This window comes from Clavelina lepadiformis, chromosome 2 (assembly GCF_947623445.1).
Source record: "Clavelina lepadiformis chromosome 2, kaClaLepa1.1, whole genome shotgun sequence".
Taxonomy (NCBI): Eukaryota; Metazoa; Chordata; class Ascidiacea; order Aplousobranchia; family Clavelinidae; genus Clavelina; species Clavelina lepadiformis.
Genome location: NC_135241.1, coordinates 5,100,315 through 5,115,061, shown reverse-complemented (window position 1 = coordinate 5,115,061; position 14,747 = coordinate 5,100,315). Strand labels below are relative to the sequence as shown.

The window sequence follows — 14,747 nt, the reverse complement described above, 5'->3', positions numbered from 1 at the left end:
ACCTAGATTACTTGCTAAGCCACCACATACCGTAGCACTTCAGCAGTTGGTCTCGGCTGAGAACTTATTGTTATCTGGTACTCTGAAGCATTTAGTCAACATTTATCGGGTTTAGTATAGAAGTGCACAACCAAAAGACGTCACAAATTGAGTAGCTGGGGTCTAGTATCAGAGTATATAGCCTAGGCTATACAAAGGCATCCTGTGGTTGTGCACTTGCTGTATACTAGACCCCATTTATCAATCCCTATAGGCTACATGCATAGAACATATAGCAATTCTTGTCTCTTAAAAAACTCATAAATACAGCATGACATTAACGGTAAGTATTGCAAGCGCCAGACCACTAAACAACCCAAAGCCTGCAATCTATAGACCAAACTAAGCATTTTGTAGTCTGAATTCTCAAAGTCAAACTGAAGATTTATTTCCCCAACAACCGCGTCCCTTTCGAAGATTAGGCATCTTTAGCGCCACCCACAAATATATTTTAATGTTTCTTAAAGACGGTATTAAAAGTACACTGATAGAAGGTAAAGTAAATATTAGTTGCAGTACAGAGGTCAAACAATTACTTTCTATTAAACATGCCAAATAAATAGGTATTTATAAAAGAAACAACCATTTATCAAAACATATCACGTAAACAGTTGACCATTGGCATATTTTTAAGACGAGCAGTAATAGCTTAGTACTTTTTTATAAAAAAAATTTACGTCGTAAAGATGAAAAGAAATCTTTGTGCAAAACTGTTTCATAAAACTGTGAGTCTGTGACAAGTACATTTTTGCAAGAGTATACTTCGGTTGAGCGAACCACATTATTCAGTAAATAGACAAGAAGGCTGGAACTTCTCTGCTTTCGGAAAGCAGCGCGGTATTCCAAATTTTCACTGAATCAATTAATTCTCCTCCAGCCTCCGCAATGTCAATGCGATACTCTATGTGACTTGCCAATGTTCTGTAAAGTCTTGCAGCTAGAATAAAACACTTTCGTTAGCCTATTTGGGAATATCTAAACATGCAAGAAGACTGTAGACAGTGTAGACTAATGCCAATTTGTTAACATAAATCACTGTAATACAATGAATGTAGCCTATTGCCACTTTGACTTGGTGTGTAGCTTATTATAGGTGTCCTATAACAAAATCGGGTTTTTAGACGTCGGCCTACTACATAACGTTAATACAGTTTTCCAACCGGTTAGGCTACGTTTACGGCAAAGCAATGCAAAGAAGGTTGTACGGCGCTGGTAAGCTGTCAATCGTTAGACTGCAATAAAAGCTGTGGCTGCTGACTGGGTTTGGATTAGATCCGTAATTTACAATAGGTAGGCTACCTGCATTAACCATAGCAAGCAGGATTTCGCATAACAACGGTACAGTATAGGCTACTCTAGCCTTTATCCCACGATAAGGAAATCGCAGCTTTTGCCTTTTTTTATGAATAAACCCAATGCGTACAACTTTTCCTTGAGTTTCTATGCGGTAATCGTAGGCGAATCGGGTGAGTTTTCATGCAAGTTACCTTTTTTACTCTTGGTTCCTTTCTCAGCCCAAGCCAGTTTCAATTGAACAGAAAGAATCGCACCAGTTACAGCTGGTAAAATGGTGGCAATTGCTTTGCGGTCGCTTTCGCTGATTTCTGGAAGTTGAAATATGATGACCTGTACCAATTGAAGAACAAGCTAATCTGTATAACTCACGGTAAGTTTTTCAAAATAAAAATAAAAGCGAAACAGTAGGCCCACTCCGTTCTTTACGCATTTTTATAGAGTTTTTATGATATCGATACTGACACTGTACCTGAGCCACTTGTATGGAAATAACCAACAAAGTAACAAAGAGATTCGCTAACTTAAAAGATTTTGAACGATTCATCCATCGTTTGTAACCAGCTTGAAATCTTTTATGCATAGACTTGAGCAGAGCGTTATGATTTATTTCATCCTGCCTATCAACCTAACGTCGAATAAAACATCAACAAAACTTACTTCTGTGTAAGTGAAGTAAACTAAACTTACAAAAAGTTACCGGCATTGACCTTATTACAAAGTAGCCTACAAACAATTAGCCTGGTTTAATAACGGCTTTTTATTAAATGCTTACTTCCACATTTCTTTCTAAAAATGGTGGTTGTTTACGTTTCTTATCGGGGTCATCATATTTTCTTTTAGATCGCTTGATTGGGCCTGACGATGCTATAAAAATTACCATTTTGAATTACCATTATCAAACATAGCAGTTGTACATATAATGAACACTTTGCTTTGAAATGTTGATTATTTGTTAATGATAACTTAAGTTGCTTAAAATGATGTTACCTCCTTCTGCTGCGTTGTCTGCTTTTTCTTTGTTTTTTTCACTTTTATTGGCGACGATCTTTGCGCTGTCACCGAGCTTATCATTAACTTGGTCGACTGTAGAAACCACGTCTTCAAAAAAAATCAGCAGTGATTATTAGATACAAATCTAGTCCACTATAAAAGTGTAAGAGGATCTTGGCAACGCCTGTATGAATGAAAAACGATATTTGCGGCTTTTCGTCGCACCTTGCCGAGGGCAATTAATTCTTTCTTCTACACCAATCTTTTAGCTAACATTTAACATTGTAAGATATATGTCGCACTTTAAGTAATTCAAACTATAAAAACACATAATACAACGCTGTTGAATACGAAAAAGCGCTTTTGAGACTATAAATTTTATCATAAGATAACATTAAATTGTATAAGGCTACTTCACCTTCCAACGACATTGTAGTGCTTGCTGATGAAATTTACAAATGATCTTGAAAAGTCTATGAATTGCCAATAAAATACCAATTCAAAAAAACGGCTATAACGAAAAGTTTATGATAAATATTCGTGAGGAAAACGACTTGAATTTTTTATAGAGAAACTTTGTGTAGTTATGTATAAGCTTTACCACACCGAAAATTATGCAAAACCGCAAATTTGAACTTAACAATATTACACCGCCACCTGAACTATATCTTGCAACCTTAAACGACTTTTGCAAAATTCAACTGGCCGTGTTTCCCAGCAATCTGCAACAAAACTCCCCAAGCTTTCTGCTTCACGCTTGACTAACCAAATCAGGTTTCTCACATTTGGTGAAGCAAAAAACTATGCTTTGAAGTCGAAGAAAAATCTGAAAAATCTGAAAAAGCTGGAGAGCGAACGAGACAGCGCGTAGCCCAGCTAGATGTTGTTGATAACGATACGTCTATCACAATCTACTTAAATTCTGTTTGTTTTACGTGTAACTAGTAGGAATTACTACTTATTTTTAATGTAATGGCCAAATGCATATGGTATGCAGGAAAGAACTCGGCCACTTACGTTACAATGAACATTTACTTTGTGCTATCTAACTTTATGTATTGTCAATTTGACTGAAGTAGCAAAGGGTTTATCTGGATTAAGTTTATCGCCCATACTCTAGGACTAGGTTGTGAGTAGGAGATTCAAACCGATATTTACGCAATTTTCACGGTTGCATTAAAGGGAAACTGAAATCACTTTCAACCTATTTTCTAAAAAAGGATAAAAATACGCTGATTCTGAAAATAAAAACGAAATTTCTCTCTCTTCTTTTCGTTAACTAATTACTAGCAAACCGTTTTCAAAAAACTGTGCGGGAGCGGATGTGACGTCACTTTTTGTCGTTCAATCATGGTCCAAGCGCATATTAGATCAATGGAAAGTTCCTGTTGCAAGATTTGATTCAGCGAATTTAGTGAACAAGTGCTGAACAGTTTTTTATATTTTTTCAGCATAGGATGATTGATTAACTATAAGATGCGCTCGCAATTAAACGTGCATTGTGTGGCCTTAGCTCTATAGGCGGTCTAAGCCTAGTCCACAGAAATTAAACACAGTTTTATTATTATCACCTATACGATCCTTCGTACAAGTGTGACGTCATAGTTAAGCGCGAAATCCACTATCGCGACAACCCCGCTAACACGACCACTTCACTATGGTCCCGCGGATGGTTGACTTACCGAAGTTCTACTGTACGTATATTATTTTCATCATATAAGATTTTTCATATAGGTTGAAACTTATTCATGTTTATTGTCAACCAACATTATGTAACGAAACAATTCAAGATTGCGTTTTCCATTCTTTGAAAGTAGACTTGTAGAACAACATACGTATTGCAGTTATATTTATTCTTGTACTTTTGCACAACAGTGGCAATCATTCCAGGAATAACTAAGCATGAAATCATTTATGATTAAAAGGATTGTTCAACTAACACTAACGATATGTGGTTATAGCCTATAGCCCGATATAGTCGGCTTATTGTTCCAGTTGTCTGTATAGGTCTAGTTAAGATCATCTTCCTTTGGCTTGTTACAACCATTTGATTCACAGCACTTCAGGTTACAGTTTTTTATCTGAAAAAAATGTTTGTCATCACAGAAACTATTTTATGCATAATATCAATAGCACTAACTTATCTTTAAACACATCCTAACTTGGTATGAACAAGGAAACAAAAACAAGATATTCACGAATAGAATAGCTTATAAAAACGCAAACCCTGTGCCGTGAACGTACTAAAATATACAGTTTTGTGATTTCCGATTAGCAAACTTACTGGAACTTCTGGCATAACCTTTTGCAGTTCATCGCAGTAAGCTTTGGGATTGGCGCAGATTTTGTCATCAGCACAAAAGTAGAAGTCGACATGAGCTAACAGCAAAAAACTTAATAAGTGACTATTTTACCATAAGTAGGTCACGCAGTCCGTTGTTAAAGATAGGCGCTTAGGTTAGGAGAATGGGTATGCAAAAAGTTAATTTCAGCAATTAAGGTTTTATTGGGGTTAGATTAAAATTAGACCTTAGATTTAGGTTAGGCTTAGGTTACTATGTTATAACATTTAACTTATAGGTTAACAAGAAACTGTCAAAATTAGTTTCGAACGCACGATTTTTACGGTAAATTAGTGGCAGCCAAAAACTTGTGCAATTTCATGCTAACCAGCATACACACGTTATCAGAAAATAGAACTTCAGGTAAATTCTTGGCGATTTTTTAACTTCAAACGTTATACATTAACGCAGATATTGTAAACCAAATAAGCTTTACTTGCAGGCTGCGTTAAGGTAATGTCGTACGCTCCACTTCCGCATCTGTTATTGAACTCAGGGCATTTGACAAGCTGAGCAGTGAGTCCATCAGATTTATAGCAGGACAGATCCTGAACTTTTGTAAATTCTTTTGTAAGCTCTAACATATATAAATTTTATAAAGTCAAACAAAGAAAATGAAAATGAAAGTCGAGATTTGAAAATAAAGCTATGGAGTGAACATTTTGGAACCAAAGTTCACCTGAAAGCATTCGGGGTTCTTTTAACGCATGGATTTTTCCTGCATCTCCAAATATTGCAAAAACAGCAACAAAGGTCACCACTAACTCGATTGAATTCATCTTGCTTTATATTATTAAGTATCTTTGCTATGGAAAAAGATGCTACAGACATCAAAGCTTTAATCAGTGTAAATTTAAATTAATTAACAAATGCAAATTGCATGCTAGTTCTGACAATTACGTCCAAATATCTCTCCACCTAAGTATAATTTTATATATCGTATAGATCTTTATGCAGATATTATAGTGTCGACACTAACAAGAAATAATTACAATCTATACTGTAAATATATTCGAAAATTTTGCATTGACTTAAATTATAATAATCTTTGCAACTTGGCTATTTCCTTTTCTAACTATATGCATGTAAAAGTTAAATTAATTATTTAAATACAATTACAGAGCATAAAGTAAAGCACTACTGTGGTGTTGGGTATTATTCCATGCACATAAAGTCTACAATTAGCATATTTGTCCCCGTAACACAGTAGTACATAAAGCAAGCGAATCACTAGAAGTACCAGAATTTTGAAATTACCAGCAGCAATCTTCATAAATGATTACCTAATAAATCTGAAACTTTGCTCTGCTATTCTTTATAGCCTTTGCTCTAAACTGTTCATTAAGTGCATCTCTGACAAACATATCTTTGATAATAACTTCGTCGTTTTTTCAGTGTGCAAAGTCCACAGACGGGCTCTCTGCTTTACAGTAAGCAACCTCAGTGAGGCTTTACGATTAATAATTGTCACACCCACACACATCAGCAGGTTTAAGTAAATAAGTGAACAAAATAAATGCTCTTAGCGCTTTAAAACTTATTAAATATGCTGCTGTATATGCTGTAGCATCAAAAATTAGTTTAATCTATGTCAGCTAAATAAAAGTTCGAGGAAATTAGATGTAAATTTCGGTTGGAACTGGCCAGTACTCGTTAATCGCAAACGTCTGATCTGACAAACAAGAAATTTGCGCAAGACCGCTCTTAACCGAAAATTCCCCGCCAAACGAGTTTCTGTTCGTGACGTACGTGTTATGAACATCACTACGCGGTGAGCATGTAAGTAAATGTTCCGCACACTTGGGGCTAATAAACAAAAATAATAACTAAATTCAATTGGGTTTACACACTCCTAAATTTGCAGAAAAACATCAGAGTCATTTTCATGCATTGGCGAACATCTATGCAAATTACAATTAATATAACATATAATAATATATACAATATATAATTAATTATAATAATTATAATAATTATTGGATGGGACAAACACGAAAGTGCAAAAATAAACAACTCTGCTGTATATTTTTAACTGGAGCCCCTCATTTAATTCCAAGACCGTAATAATTTAAACCGCGTAATAAGAATTGCAAAGCTTTGTCAGTTGTTTAACTTTGTTACCCAGGCAAATTAAAGAAACACTCAAATTTTCCTCAAAACTCAAATGCTGCGTCAGATCAGTGACATTTTGTTTCTGGTCGAGTACCAATCGAATAACAACGGCTTACAATGACATTTTTACCCTTATAGCCATGTGTAAAAATATCACTACCTCGGTCAAACGCAGAAAAAAAGGATGAATGATTAATACTTTCGGTTCTATTGGAAACCGGTTTTATATAGCACTAACTTAAAAGCTTATCAATACGTTATGAAAGTGTTATTGTATGTGCAAAGTCTTTCTATCGATTCAAATCGAATGCCTACCAAAAATCTCACTCTATGCTATATCACTCACATACTGTAGGTATGATGAAATAAATACAATTGTTATGCCTCATTTTTGTCAATAGGCAAACGTTTCATCTGGTTTCACATTTTGGGACTTTATGATCTTCGACTGTATGTTAGGAGCAATGTGAGCTGCTACGGAGAAATTTCCCATGGGGTACTGGCTTTAGTCTTTCAAATACAATTAATTTGCCGACTTATTTTAGGTAACACTTTGTACCATAATAAAGTAAAAAGTATTTTGCAATATGTTTCGACTTCCAAATCTCTTCCAAGTGACAAATATTGGGGAGAATTATATTACGACCTCTCTAGCAATCGGGGGATCCGGCGAAAGTGGCCTTCAATCGCCAGCAATCAATTGTTGACCCGTTTGAAAGAAAGTGCCTTCAATTGCTTTGCTTTGTTATAAAGCAGCTGTGCACATTTAGTAAAATTGGCAAATCCCATAATAGTGAAAATGCCAAAACGGATGATTCGAATTACGAAAATAGCAGACTGAAAATTTCCAAACAAAAATATATTTAATCCAACGCATTTAAACTGATGGTTATCTTTTTTCAATAGTTTTTGTATTGTCTTCCTGTTTCCAATTTTGAAACTATAAAGTGTTTTCATATCCTTCTAGGATTGTTTGGTGTTTGATGAATACAATGTTATTGCCTGAGTATTTCATTCTTTTATAGTATATTCCATAGTATTCTAATAATCATGATGTGTTGATGTGTTTTATTTACAGTAACGAATGTGGTGAACTAATGATATAAGTTTTGTTTTCGTGGCCTCTCAAACCTTTCTAACTGCTAACCTTTCAAACTTTGGCACTCCAAAATTTAATATCGATGAAGTTTTGTTTACTGTACATTCCAAATGACATGACGAAAACCACAAACAGGGATTACATAAGCTAATGATCAAGGGTGTACGTGATAATGAGTTAAGCAGGGTCAAGTTGGCCTACCAAGGTATGGGTACAAAAGTTTTACGCCAACAAGATCAACGTTATATAATCGAGTTTATTTCGGTATGTTGCAGTTATTGGTCCCACAGCAGATGACTTGACAATTTTCAATCTACAACAAACAAAAAACAGTTAAAACAAGGCAATTGTTTAAAAAAATTATATTTTCGTCCAGCTTCCGACAGGACGCTAAGTTTAAAAAACTATCTTCAAAACAAACATTTCCTGTTAAATTGAAATATTTACCGGAACCGGCATGTTATCTGCCATTCCTTGGCAGAAGTCCGATCCTGCGTTGCTGCATTGGTCATCGGTGGCACAGAAATAAGCCGGCACGTGATGACCTGTAAATTAAGTTTGGACGTATTTAATATCTCTGAATTTGTTCAAGAGCGCAATATTTTATTCATAATTAAAACGACTTAAACGTAAACTTAACTGTAAGCAGCTTAACTTTCACTATTGATTATAATAAATATTCTATTATAATTATGAAACGTTTTTCTTTAAAAAATTAAAAACGTTAATATAATTCATAATTCATGTAGCATAGGTATTATACTCACTTTTGGAAAATGGTACGTTCATATCAAAGCCGGCAGTAGCACACTTGGTTGCAAAGCCTGGGCAATTTACAAGCGATGTTGTTTGTTGCGGGTCAGTGTTGTAGCATGATATAGTAGATGGACCACCAAAGTTGCCAAAATCTGATTAAACGACAAATGTAAGGCCTCCCGAAAGCAGAAGTTTTTTATGAAGCAAACAACTTCAGTTTTTCTTCTACAAACGTTTTTACAAACTAGGCTATAATAGTTTTACGTTTACAAGCAATAGGCCTATGTTTTATGTGTTGTCCAAAAGTTTATGTTAGTTGCCGTATCGATTTCAGAGTGCAAACACCTAATAAAATCAATAATAACACGATATACAACTATACAATATATGATGCAGTTATACTATGAAGCTACCTGGAAAGTCTCCATGAGAACTAGTTCTCGTCAAAATGTTGACGGGTCCGGCTGTAGAAACTGCCAGCATGGTCATGAAAACAACAGCTATAAAACTCATCATTCTTCTATATTTTGTTGACCTAAAGCTGAGCAAAACTTGTTAAGTTATGAATTATCTTCCCAGGCTATTTGTCAGACGTCTTTTACTTATTCCTGGTTTAGCTGTTGCTTAAATAGAGCTCACGAAAAGGCAACAAAAAAGCATTTTGCTGTGAAATCCCCTCTCGGCTTTGACGTCGATCGGTCAGCAAGTATTGGCAAACAGTTTGCTAACATGTTCAAAGTAAAATTAACTTTTTGTTGCAATGCTGATATATTTCGAACTGAAGAAAACACTTAAACATCAGCCTGGAAGGCGCCACTTTATCCAAGTACTGTTGTGCAATCTTGTTGACATTTCCGCCAGAAAGTACCTTCACCGCATTGACTTTTACAAAATACCAGTCAGAGTAATAATCGAATTGGGAAATCCCAATGACAAAAGTAGCAAACCGGAAAATTCAAAATACGAAATTAGCAAATAAAGTTTTTCAAACAAAATATATTAACTAAACATTAAAAAGCGATAAATTGGACCATATCAATCAGGAAATTAAATACATAATGCTATTATAAGCATATCCAATTTTTTATTCTTTATAGTTGTCTTGCCCGAACAAGGCCTCGACGCACTTAACTGCATGTAGTCCTTTAAATTGTTTCCGTTATTGATATGCAACTTGCGGAGAAGTTGCTGCACTGAAATGCAAATGCTCTTTAAAGTTGCCTATGAACGTGTTGTAACGCTCTACAGAGTTTACTTCGTGTTCGTTTCTCTGATATTATTCCAAAAACTACAATTTGTTCAAGCTTTACTTTCCACTTTTAATGTCCAAAAACTGTAATTGTTTTTTTTTCAAATCGGCAGAAGCAAGAAATGCCTTTTGTCCCGTTTTGACCAGCATTTCTTCAATTGTCTTTCCGTTCTCAGCAATCCTTTGCATTCTGCGAATAATCGACATTTGCAATACTTTGAGGTATAGTTGCACGTTTCTTTGTTAGGGTTCCAACATTCACATCCATGTTGCAAGAAGGAAATAAAATTAATACAATTATAACGGGTGTACCAGCTTCAGCCCATTTTGAACTAAATTAAACCCACCCCCAATCTTAAGTGCAAGGGTTGTGTGCATATACAAGAGGGTATACCCAAGTTCTAGTAAAAACTTTTCCATGCGTTCAACGCAAGCGAACTTGTTTGGTTTTCTTTTCAAAACTGTTTTTAAAACCATTTTCACTTCTGTCATTTTTTTGTTACATAACAAATTATAACGTCCAGGAATAACTTTGTTTATGATTAGTTTCGTTTTATTTTTATTGTCCATCACCGCCATCGTCCATCACTGTCATTGTCATTTCCGCCATTTTATAGCGCATTGGAAAAATTTATGTCGTACATATGTCTGCCAGGTACCTGTAGTAGTGTGGCACAATTATAGAGGCTATTGTGTTTGAGCTAAAACTGTTTGTACGTTCATATTTATTAAATGCTTGCACAAGGAACGCGCGATCTTCGTCGCTCGTCGTTATTTATCTGGAGTAGACTCTAGAGCGTTACAAATGTAAGACAAGTCCTCTGTCGTTTGTTCTTGTATTAATTATTGATGATGTAATGTTTTGATTTGGGAATACTTTGTTGCTGTTATTGTAGTTGTTTACTTTGAATTTAAATTATTTGTGAATCATTGCTTTGATATAACTTAGCAGCCAAAATAATCTTAATCACTGTACTTGACAGTGAAACGGTTAATATCGATGACGTTTTATTGACGATTCCGATGATAAACACATAAAATGAAACAAGCGGGTTAAGAGTACGTGAGCAGGAGATGGATGAAGTCGAAAATCAATGTCTATGGTTCATTCTGGTTTATTGCAACCATCGGTTGCACAGCAGTTGACTTTGCAATGTTCCACCTGCAATTGAAATATAGTTTAAAGTTGAGTTAAAAACTTTACTATGCTTAAGCTTAAGTGATAGTTAATATTTTAAGCATTTACTGGATATGGCGACTCTTTCTTCATTGTTTTGCAAAATTCAGTTCCTTCGTTGTTGCATTGCTCATCATTGCTACAAAAGTAAGCTTGCACGTGTTCTGCGAAAAAAATTGACAAAATTTTGATCTCAGACTTTATTCAAATCTTCAGGCTTTTAAGCCTTCAACTGAACCCCTGAATAGTTCAAGCTTTGTAGTGAAAGTTTCATCTGCACCGTTGTGGCAAATGTGTTAAATTTTATTTAATACTATCGGCCTATTCAGAATTAACCCGCCCACCATTGCCACCGTCTGCACCGTTAGTATTTATACCGTGGTATACTCACGTTAAATTAAGCTTATGCAACTTTATACGCCTAAGGCGTTAAACTATGTTAGGCATTTCTTACGTGGAGTGGAGAAGATAGTTATATCAAAGCTGGCGGTGGCACACTTAGTTGCAAAGCCTGGACATTTTACAAGTGATGTTTTTTGTTCGGCATCAGTGTTGTAGCAGGATATCGAAGACGTACCGTCCAAGTTTTCGAAATCTGTATCCAGAAATAACACAGCAATGGAAACACTACCACCAACCGTAATGTTCTACACTTAAAAATGCAACAGCACCGTTAACTATATTCTTTTCAAATTCTACCACTTAAAACCAACTCATTGTTCAATATGGTACACGCTATTATATACACTTACATTATTAAATACAGTTGCCTACTTATAGTGTTTAACCTTTACCTGTTAGATCACTATTTGAATCGCCTTTTGTCAAATTTAGAATTGGTCCAGCTGTGGATACGGCCAGCACAGACATCAATAAAACAGCAACGAATATCTTCATCTTACAATTCTTTTGACGAAAAACGGAACTCTAAACTTGTAATACTGTAAAGTATTCAGTTTACTCCAACAAAACTTGCAATTCAAGGTCTGTTTGCAAATTTGACTGTTTCGTCTGTATTTAAACAGATCTCATGTAAACGAAAGAAAAAGGCGTTTTATTGTGCAATTCTTAGCACGGGTTGACGTAAATGAGTCTAAAGAATTTTTTAGCCGCATGAAGTTTCGATGGGTTACATTGCAAGTTTCTGTTGTAATGGTGATAAACAACGTGCAATAGGCGCTATCTAAGTTCGCTGACTTCCGCGAGAAAGTACCGTCTATGAAAACGTGTTTTGTCTTGCACTTTTACTTGCATTCCTTCATAAACAACAGAGTAGAATTGAGCAATAGATGTGTAAGCTTTGTCTTCTGCTGTGGACCAGACGCTAAAACTATTGTCGCAATAACAGTAGAATCCGCTTAATAAATCCACGGTTAAATCCATCCGTGTATTAAATCCAATTTGCTTAGGGACGGAATTTGTACATTGAAAAATAGCCGGTTAATAGATCCAAAAATCGCTTTATAAGTCCATTTCATAATGATTTTTGTGAAAAAACTTTAACGTAATCTCAATCTAATATATGTTCATCGATAGAGTATGTCAATCTCAATGAATCCAATGTTTTCAAACTGGTATTACAGTTTGTTTTGTTATCAGTCTCGTGTAGTGTAACACTACAGTATTAGCGGGTTACACTGCTGTTGCAATGCAGTATTGTCCCATATAACTGTGTTGCAGCATGAACGTTTTTGAAACGCGTCATTTTCATTTAATACATTGCAGCGAAGTAGTGTAGTCACATTGCGCAATGAAAAGGTGGAGACAAGACAAAACTGATACACATTTTGCAATGCACTATATTAAAATATGTGTGCTTCTTTTTGTATAGCGCACTCATTTCTATTGTGACGGATAATAAATCCACCGCTTATTAAATCCACAATCGCTTAGGACGGAGCCGAATTTATTAAGCGGATTCTACTGTACTGTGTGATTTAAATTGTAATGTATAGTTGTATTTATAGTTTTATATAGTACTGTTATTGATTTGTTTACATATTGTGGCAATTTCATTTGTGCTTGTGATTAGTTATTGATGTTACTCTTTTGTTATGTTGTGGTTTGCTTTGTGGTTTGCTACTTTGGGAACTTTGCACTGATTGGCACATTTTTTCCAAACACTTCATGCACTTTTCCATGATTATGCGCGGAACAGTTTCGGTTCGGTCTCATTGCATTTTTGTATAACACTAGTCAAATTTCAAAGTGACACTTTGAGGTGACAAAGTGTCATTTGACAATGACAAAAAATTGACAGTGTCACTTAAAAACTGCTTCGTTCAGACAATCGCTGGTTATTCGTGTTTGTATTCTTTGCTTTGAAAACTGGCACAGATACCCAACATGTTTCTTAACACGTAGGCCTACGTACGTTTACCATCAAAATTGTATGTTTTATAGGTACTGGTTGGCCTACTGTATAGATCGTATCAAATATGCGATATTTATCGATATGCGCTGACCTAAAGCAGGAGAAAATCATTACTGTTTAAAGATTGCGCTTCCCACGCAAAGACACTGTTAAAGCTGTTGTGACTGATACAGCGGGCAATAACAAACAGGTTTTCGGAAAATTTGCTGTGTTTTGCAAAGAACACTTTTTGTGCGAAATGTTTATCGGCATAAGTTTGTCCACGTGAATCGAATAAAATTGTGTGTTTTCTTATGATGCATAGCCAAAGGAAATATAATTTTACTATTAAATGGTTTATTTTATTTACTTGAATTGTACAACAATACGAACAATTGAAAACCCGGAAGCAACGGTAATTTTCAACATCATCGCGCTGGCTTGGTAACCTTTCGAAGATGGAAGCATGGTGCCATCGAGAGAAAGACGAAATCGGCATAGGCCAGTACAGCGCCTTCCCTTCGCCTATCGAACAGTTGCATGTTTGGGGCCAGTGTTCCCTTTGAGAAAGTTTCAAGCTGAACAAATTTTTGTTTCATAGAGCAAAAATTTCTGAGGCCGAACAAAAAACTTGTCGCTGTAGAAAGGTTAAGTTATACACTGATTTTATATGCGAGTCAGTTTAGCGACTAATATTTGACAGATGGTGGATAAGCGTGCAAAAATTCGTTTACCTTCGTACTCTTAGTAGTAGCGTATTTAGTTTTTCGAAGCTATCTGGGTCTAAAATGCACGTACCTATCCACCCCGCTCGGAATGTGCGTAGCGCAAATATTTTGTTGTTTTTTTTTGCCTTAAAAACGCTTTAATTAAAGTCTTGAAAGAATCTATATTCCCGCAGGCTAAAAAAACAACACCAATCATGCTGCCCTCTGATTGGTCCAAATAAGTTTTTGAAGGCAAACGTAACAGTATAACGAAATCAGATAAATCTTATTTTTAACACTTAGGCTACACCTTCCGAAGGCTATATCGTGCTTCAGCCCAGGCTGTAGTCACGCAACAACGTAACACAGTCAATATTAATGAAAGTTTATATGATATTCACATAGTGGTTGCAAACTGGTTAAAAGTAGCCCACGCTGACATTGGTTGGATAAATTCATATACTAGCATTAACATAACCGACAACAAGCTTTACGCCGATAGATTGGAACTTAATCACCGATATTTATTCCGGTTTGTTGCAATCATTGGTTGCACAGCAAGTGACTCTATAGTATACAATTTGATAACTGTAACGAGAACATGATTGGTTTAAAATATCAATTTAC

The 14,747-nt window shown here is 35.5% G+C and overlaps 4 protein-coding genes across 6 annotated transcripts; all 4 read right to left on the bottom strand.

Annotated features, from left to right (window-relative positions):
- Window positions 1-418: 418 nt before the first annotated feature.
- Window positions 419-3,002, bottom strand: LOC143446028 (uncharacterized). Of its 2 annotated transcripts, none has more exons than XM_076945472.1 (6): window positions 2,744-3,002; window positions 2,323-2,433; window positions 2,108-2,199; window positions 1,805-1,960; window positions 1,527-1,665; window positions 419-976 (listed from the first exon to the last, which is right to left on the bottom strand). In XM_076945472.1, exons 1-6 carry the CDS (start codon window positions 2,754-2,756, stop codon window positions 825-827), a joined length of 663 nt encoding a protein of 220 aa, XP_076801587.1. In that variant the 5' UTR covers window positions 2,757-3,002; the 3' UTR covers window positions 419-824. The 2 variants fall into 2 exon arrangements, with proteins under 2 accessions (XP_076801587.1, XP_076801588.1); XM_076945473.1 differs by having other exon boundaries at window positions 421-976; window positions 2,108-2,190.
- A 1,157-nt stretch (window positions 3,003-4,159) lies between these two features.
- On the bottom strand, window positions 4,160-5,612 carry LOC143446261 (uncharacterized). 2 transcript variants are annotated; one of them, XM_076945829.1, is made up of 4 exons: window positions 5,347-5,612; window positions 5,104-5,244; window positions 4,610-4,704; window positions 4,160-4,406 (listed from the first exon to the last, which is right to left on the bottom strand). In XM_076945829.1, exons 1-4 carry the CDS (start codon window positions 5,444-5,446, stop codon window positions 4,335-4,337), a joined length of 408 nt encoding a protein of 135 aa, XP_076801944.1. In that variant the 5' UTR covers window positions 5,447-5,612; the 3' UTR covers window positions 4,160-4,334. The 2 variants fall into 2 exon arrangements, with proteins under 2 accessions (XP_076801944.1, XP_076801945.1); XM_076945830.1 differs by having other exon boundaries at window positions 5,104-5,220.
- A 2,338-nt stretch (window positions 5,613-7,950) lies between these two features.
- On the bottom strand, window positions 7,951-9,336 carry LOC143446937 (uncharacterized). The gene is made up of 4 exons (XM_076946806.1): window positions 9,048-9,336; window positions 8,646-8,786; window positions 8,326-8,423; window positions 7,951-8,191 (listed from the first exon to the last, which is right to left on the bottom strand). Exons 1-4 carry the CDS (start codon window positions 9,148-9,150, stop codon window positions 8,135-8,137), a joined length of 399 nt encoding a protein of 132 aa, XP_076802921.1. The 5' UTR covers window positions 9,151-9,336; the 3' UTR covers window positions 7,951-8,134.
- A 1,538-nt stretch (window positions 9,337-10,874) lies between these two features.
- On the bottom strand, window positions 10,875-12,068 carry LOC143446137 (uncharacterized). Its single transcript, XM_076945644.1, has 4 exons — window positions 11,855-12,068; window positions 11,515-11,655; window positions 11,130-11,224; window positions 10,875-11,045 (listed from the first exon to the last, which is right to left on the bottom strand). Exons 1-4 carry the CDS (start codon window positions 11,955-11,957, stop codon window positions 10,989-10,991), a joined length of 396 nt encoding a protein of 131 aa, XP_076801759.1. The 5' UTR covers window positions 11,958-12,068; the 3' UTR covers window positions 10,875-10,988.
- Window positions 12,069-14,747: the final 2,679 nt, after the last annotated feature.

What these genes read in the sequence shown, in the direction of transcription:
- LOC143446028 (XM_076945472.1), bottom strand. An exon ending in AGACAACGCAGCAGAAGGAG is followed by an intron (nt 2,200 to 2,322) that starts GTAACATCATTT and finishes TAATTTTTATAG; the next exon opens with CATCGTCAGGCCCAATCAAG. An exon ending in TTTCCATACAAGTGGCTCAG is followed by an intron (nt 1,666 to 1,804) that starts GTACAGTGTCAG and finishes CAATTGGTACAG; the next exon opens with GTCATCATATTTCAACTTCC.
- LOC143446261 (XM_076945829.1), bottom strand. Translation starts at nt 5,446, where the DNA reads ATGAATTCAATCGAGTTAGTGGTGACCTTTGTTGCTGTTTTTGCAATA. An exon ending in TACCTTAACGCAGCCTGCAA is followed by an intron (nt 4,705 to 5,103) that starts GTAAAGCTTATT and finishes TTTTGCTGTTAG; the next exon opens with CTCATGTCGACTTCTACTTT. An exon ending in AGGTTATGCCAGAAGTTCCA is followed by an intron (nt 4,407 to 4,609) that starts GTAAGTTTGCTA and finishes CATTTTTTTCAG; the next exon opens with ATAAAAAACTGTAACCTGAA.
- LOC143446937 (XM_076946806.1), bottom strand. Translation starts at nt 9,150, where the DNA reads ATGATGAGTTTTATAGCTGTTGTTTTCATGACCATGCTGGCAGTTTCT. An exon ending in TTCTCATGGAGACTTTCCAG is followed by an intron (nt 8,787 to 9,047) that starts GTAGCTTCATAG and finishes TCGTTTAATCAG; the next exon opens with ATTTTGGCAACTTTGGTGGT. An exon ending in GAACGTACCATTTTCCAAAA is followed by an intron (nt 8,424 to 8,645) that starts GTGAGTATAATA and finishes CTTAATTTACAG; the next exon opens with GTCATCACGTGCCGGCTTAT.
- LOC143446137 (XM_076945644.1), bottom strand. Translation starts at nt 11,957, where the DNA reads ATGAAGATATTCGTTGCTGTTTTATTGATGTCTGTGCTGGCCGTATCC. An exon ending in AACTATCTTCTCCACTCCAC is followed by an intron (nt 11,225 to 11,514) that starts GTAAGAAATGCC and finishes TTTTTTTCGCAG; the next exon opens with AACACGTGCAAGCTTACTTT. An exon ending in AGAAAGAGTCGCCATATCCA is followed by an intron (nt 11,046 to 11,129) that starts GTAAATGCTTAA and finishes TTTCAATTGCAG; the next exon opens with GTGGAACATTGCAAAGTCAA.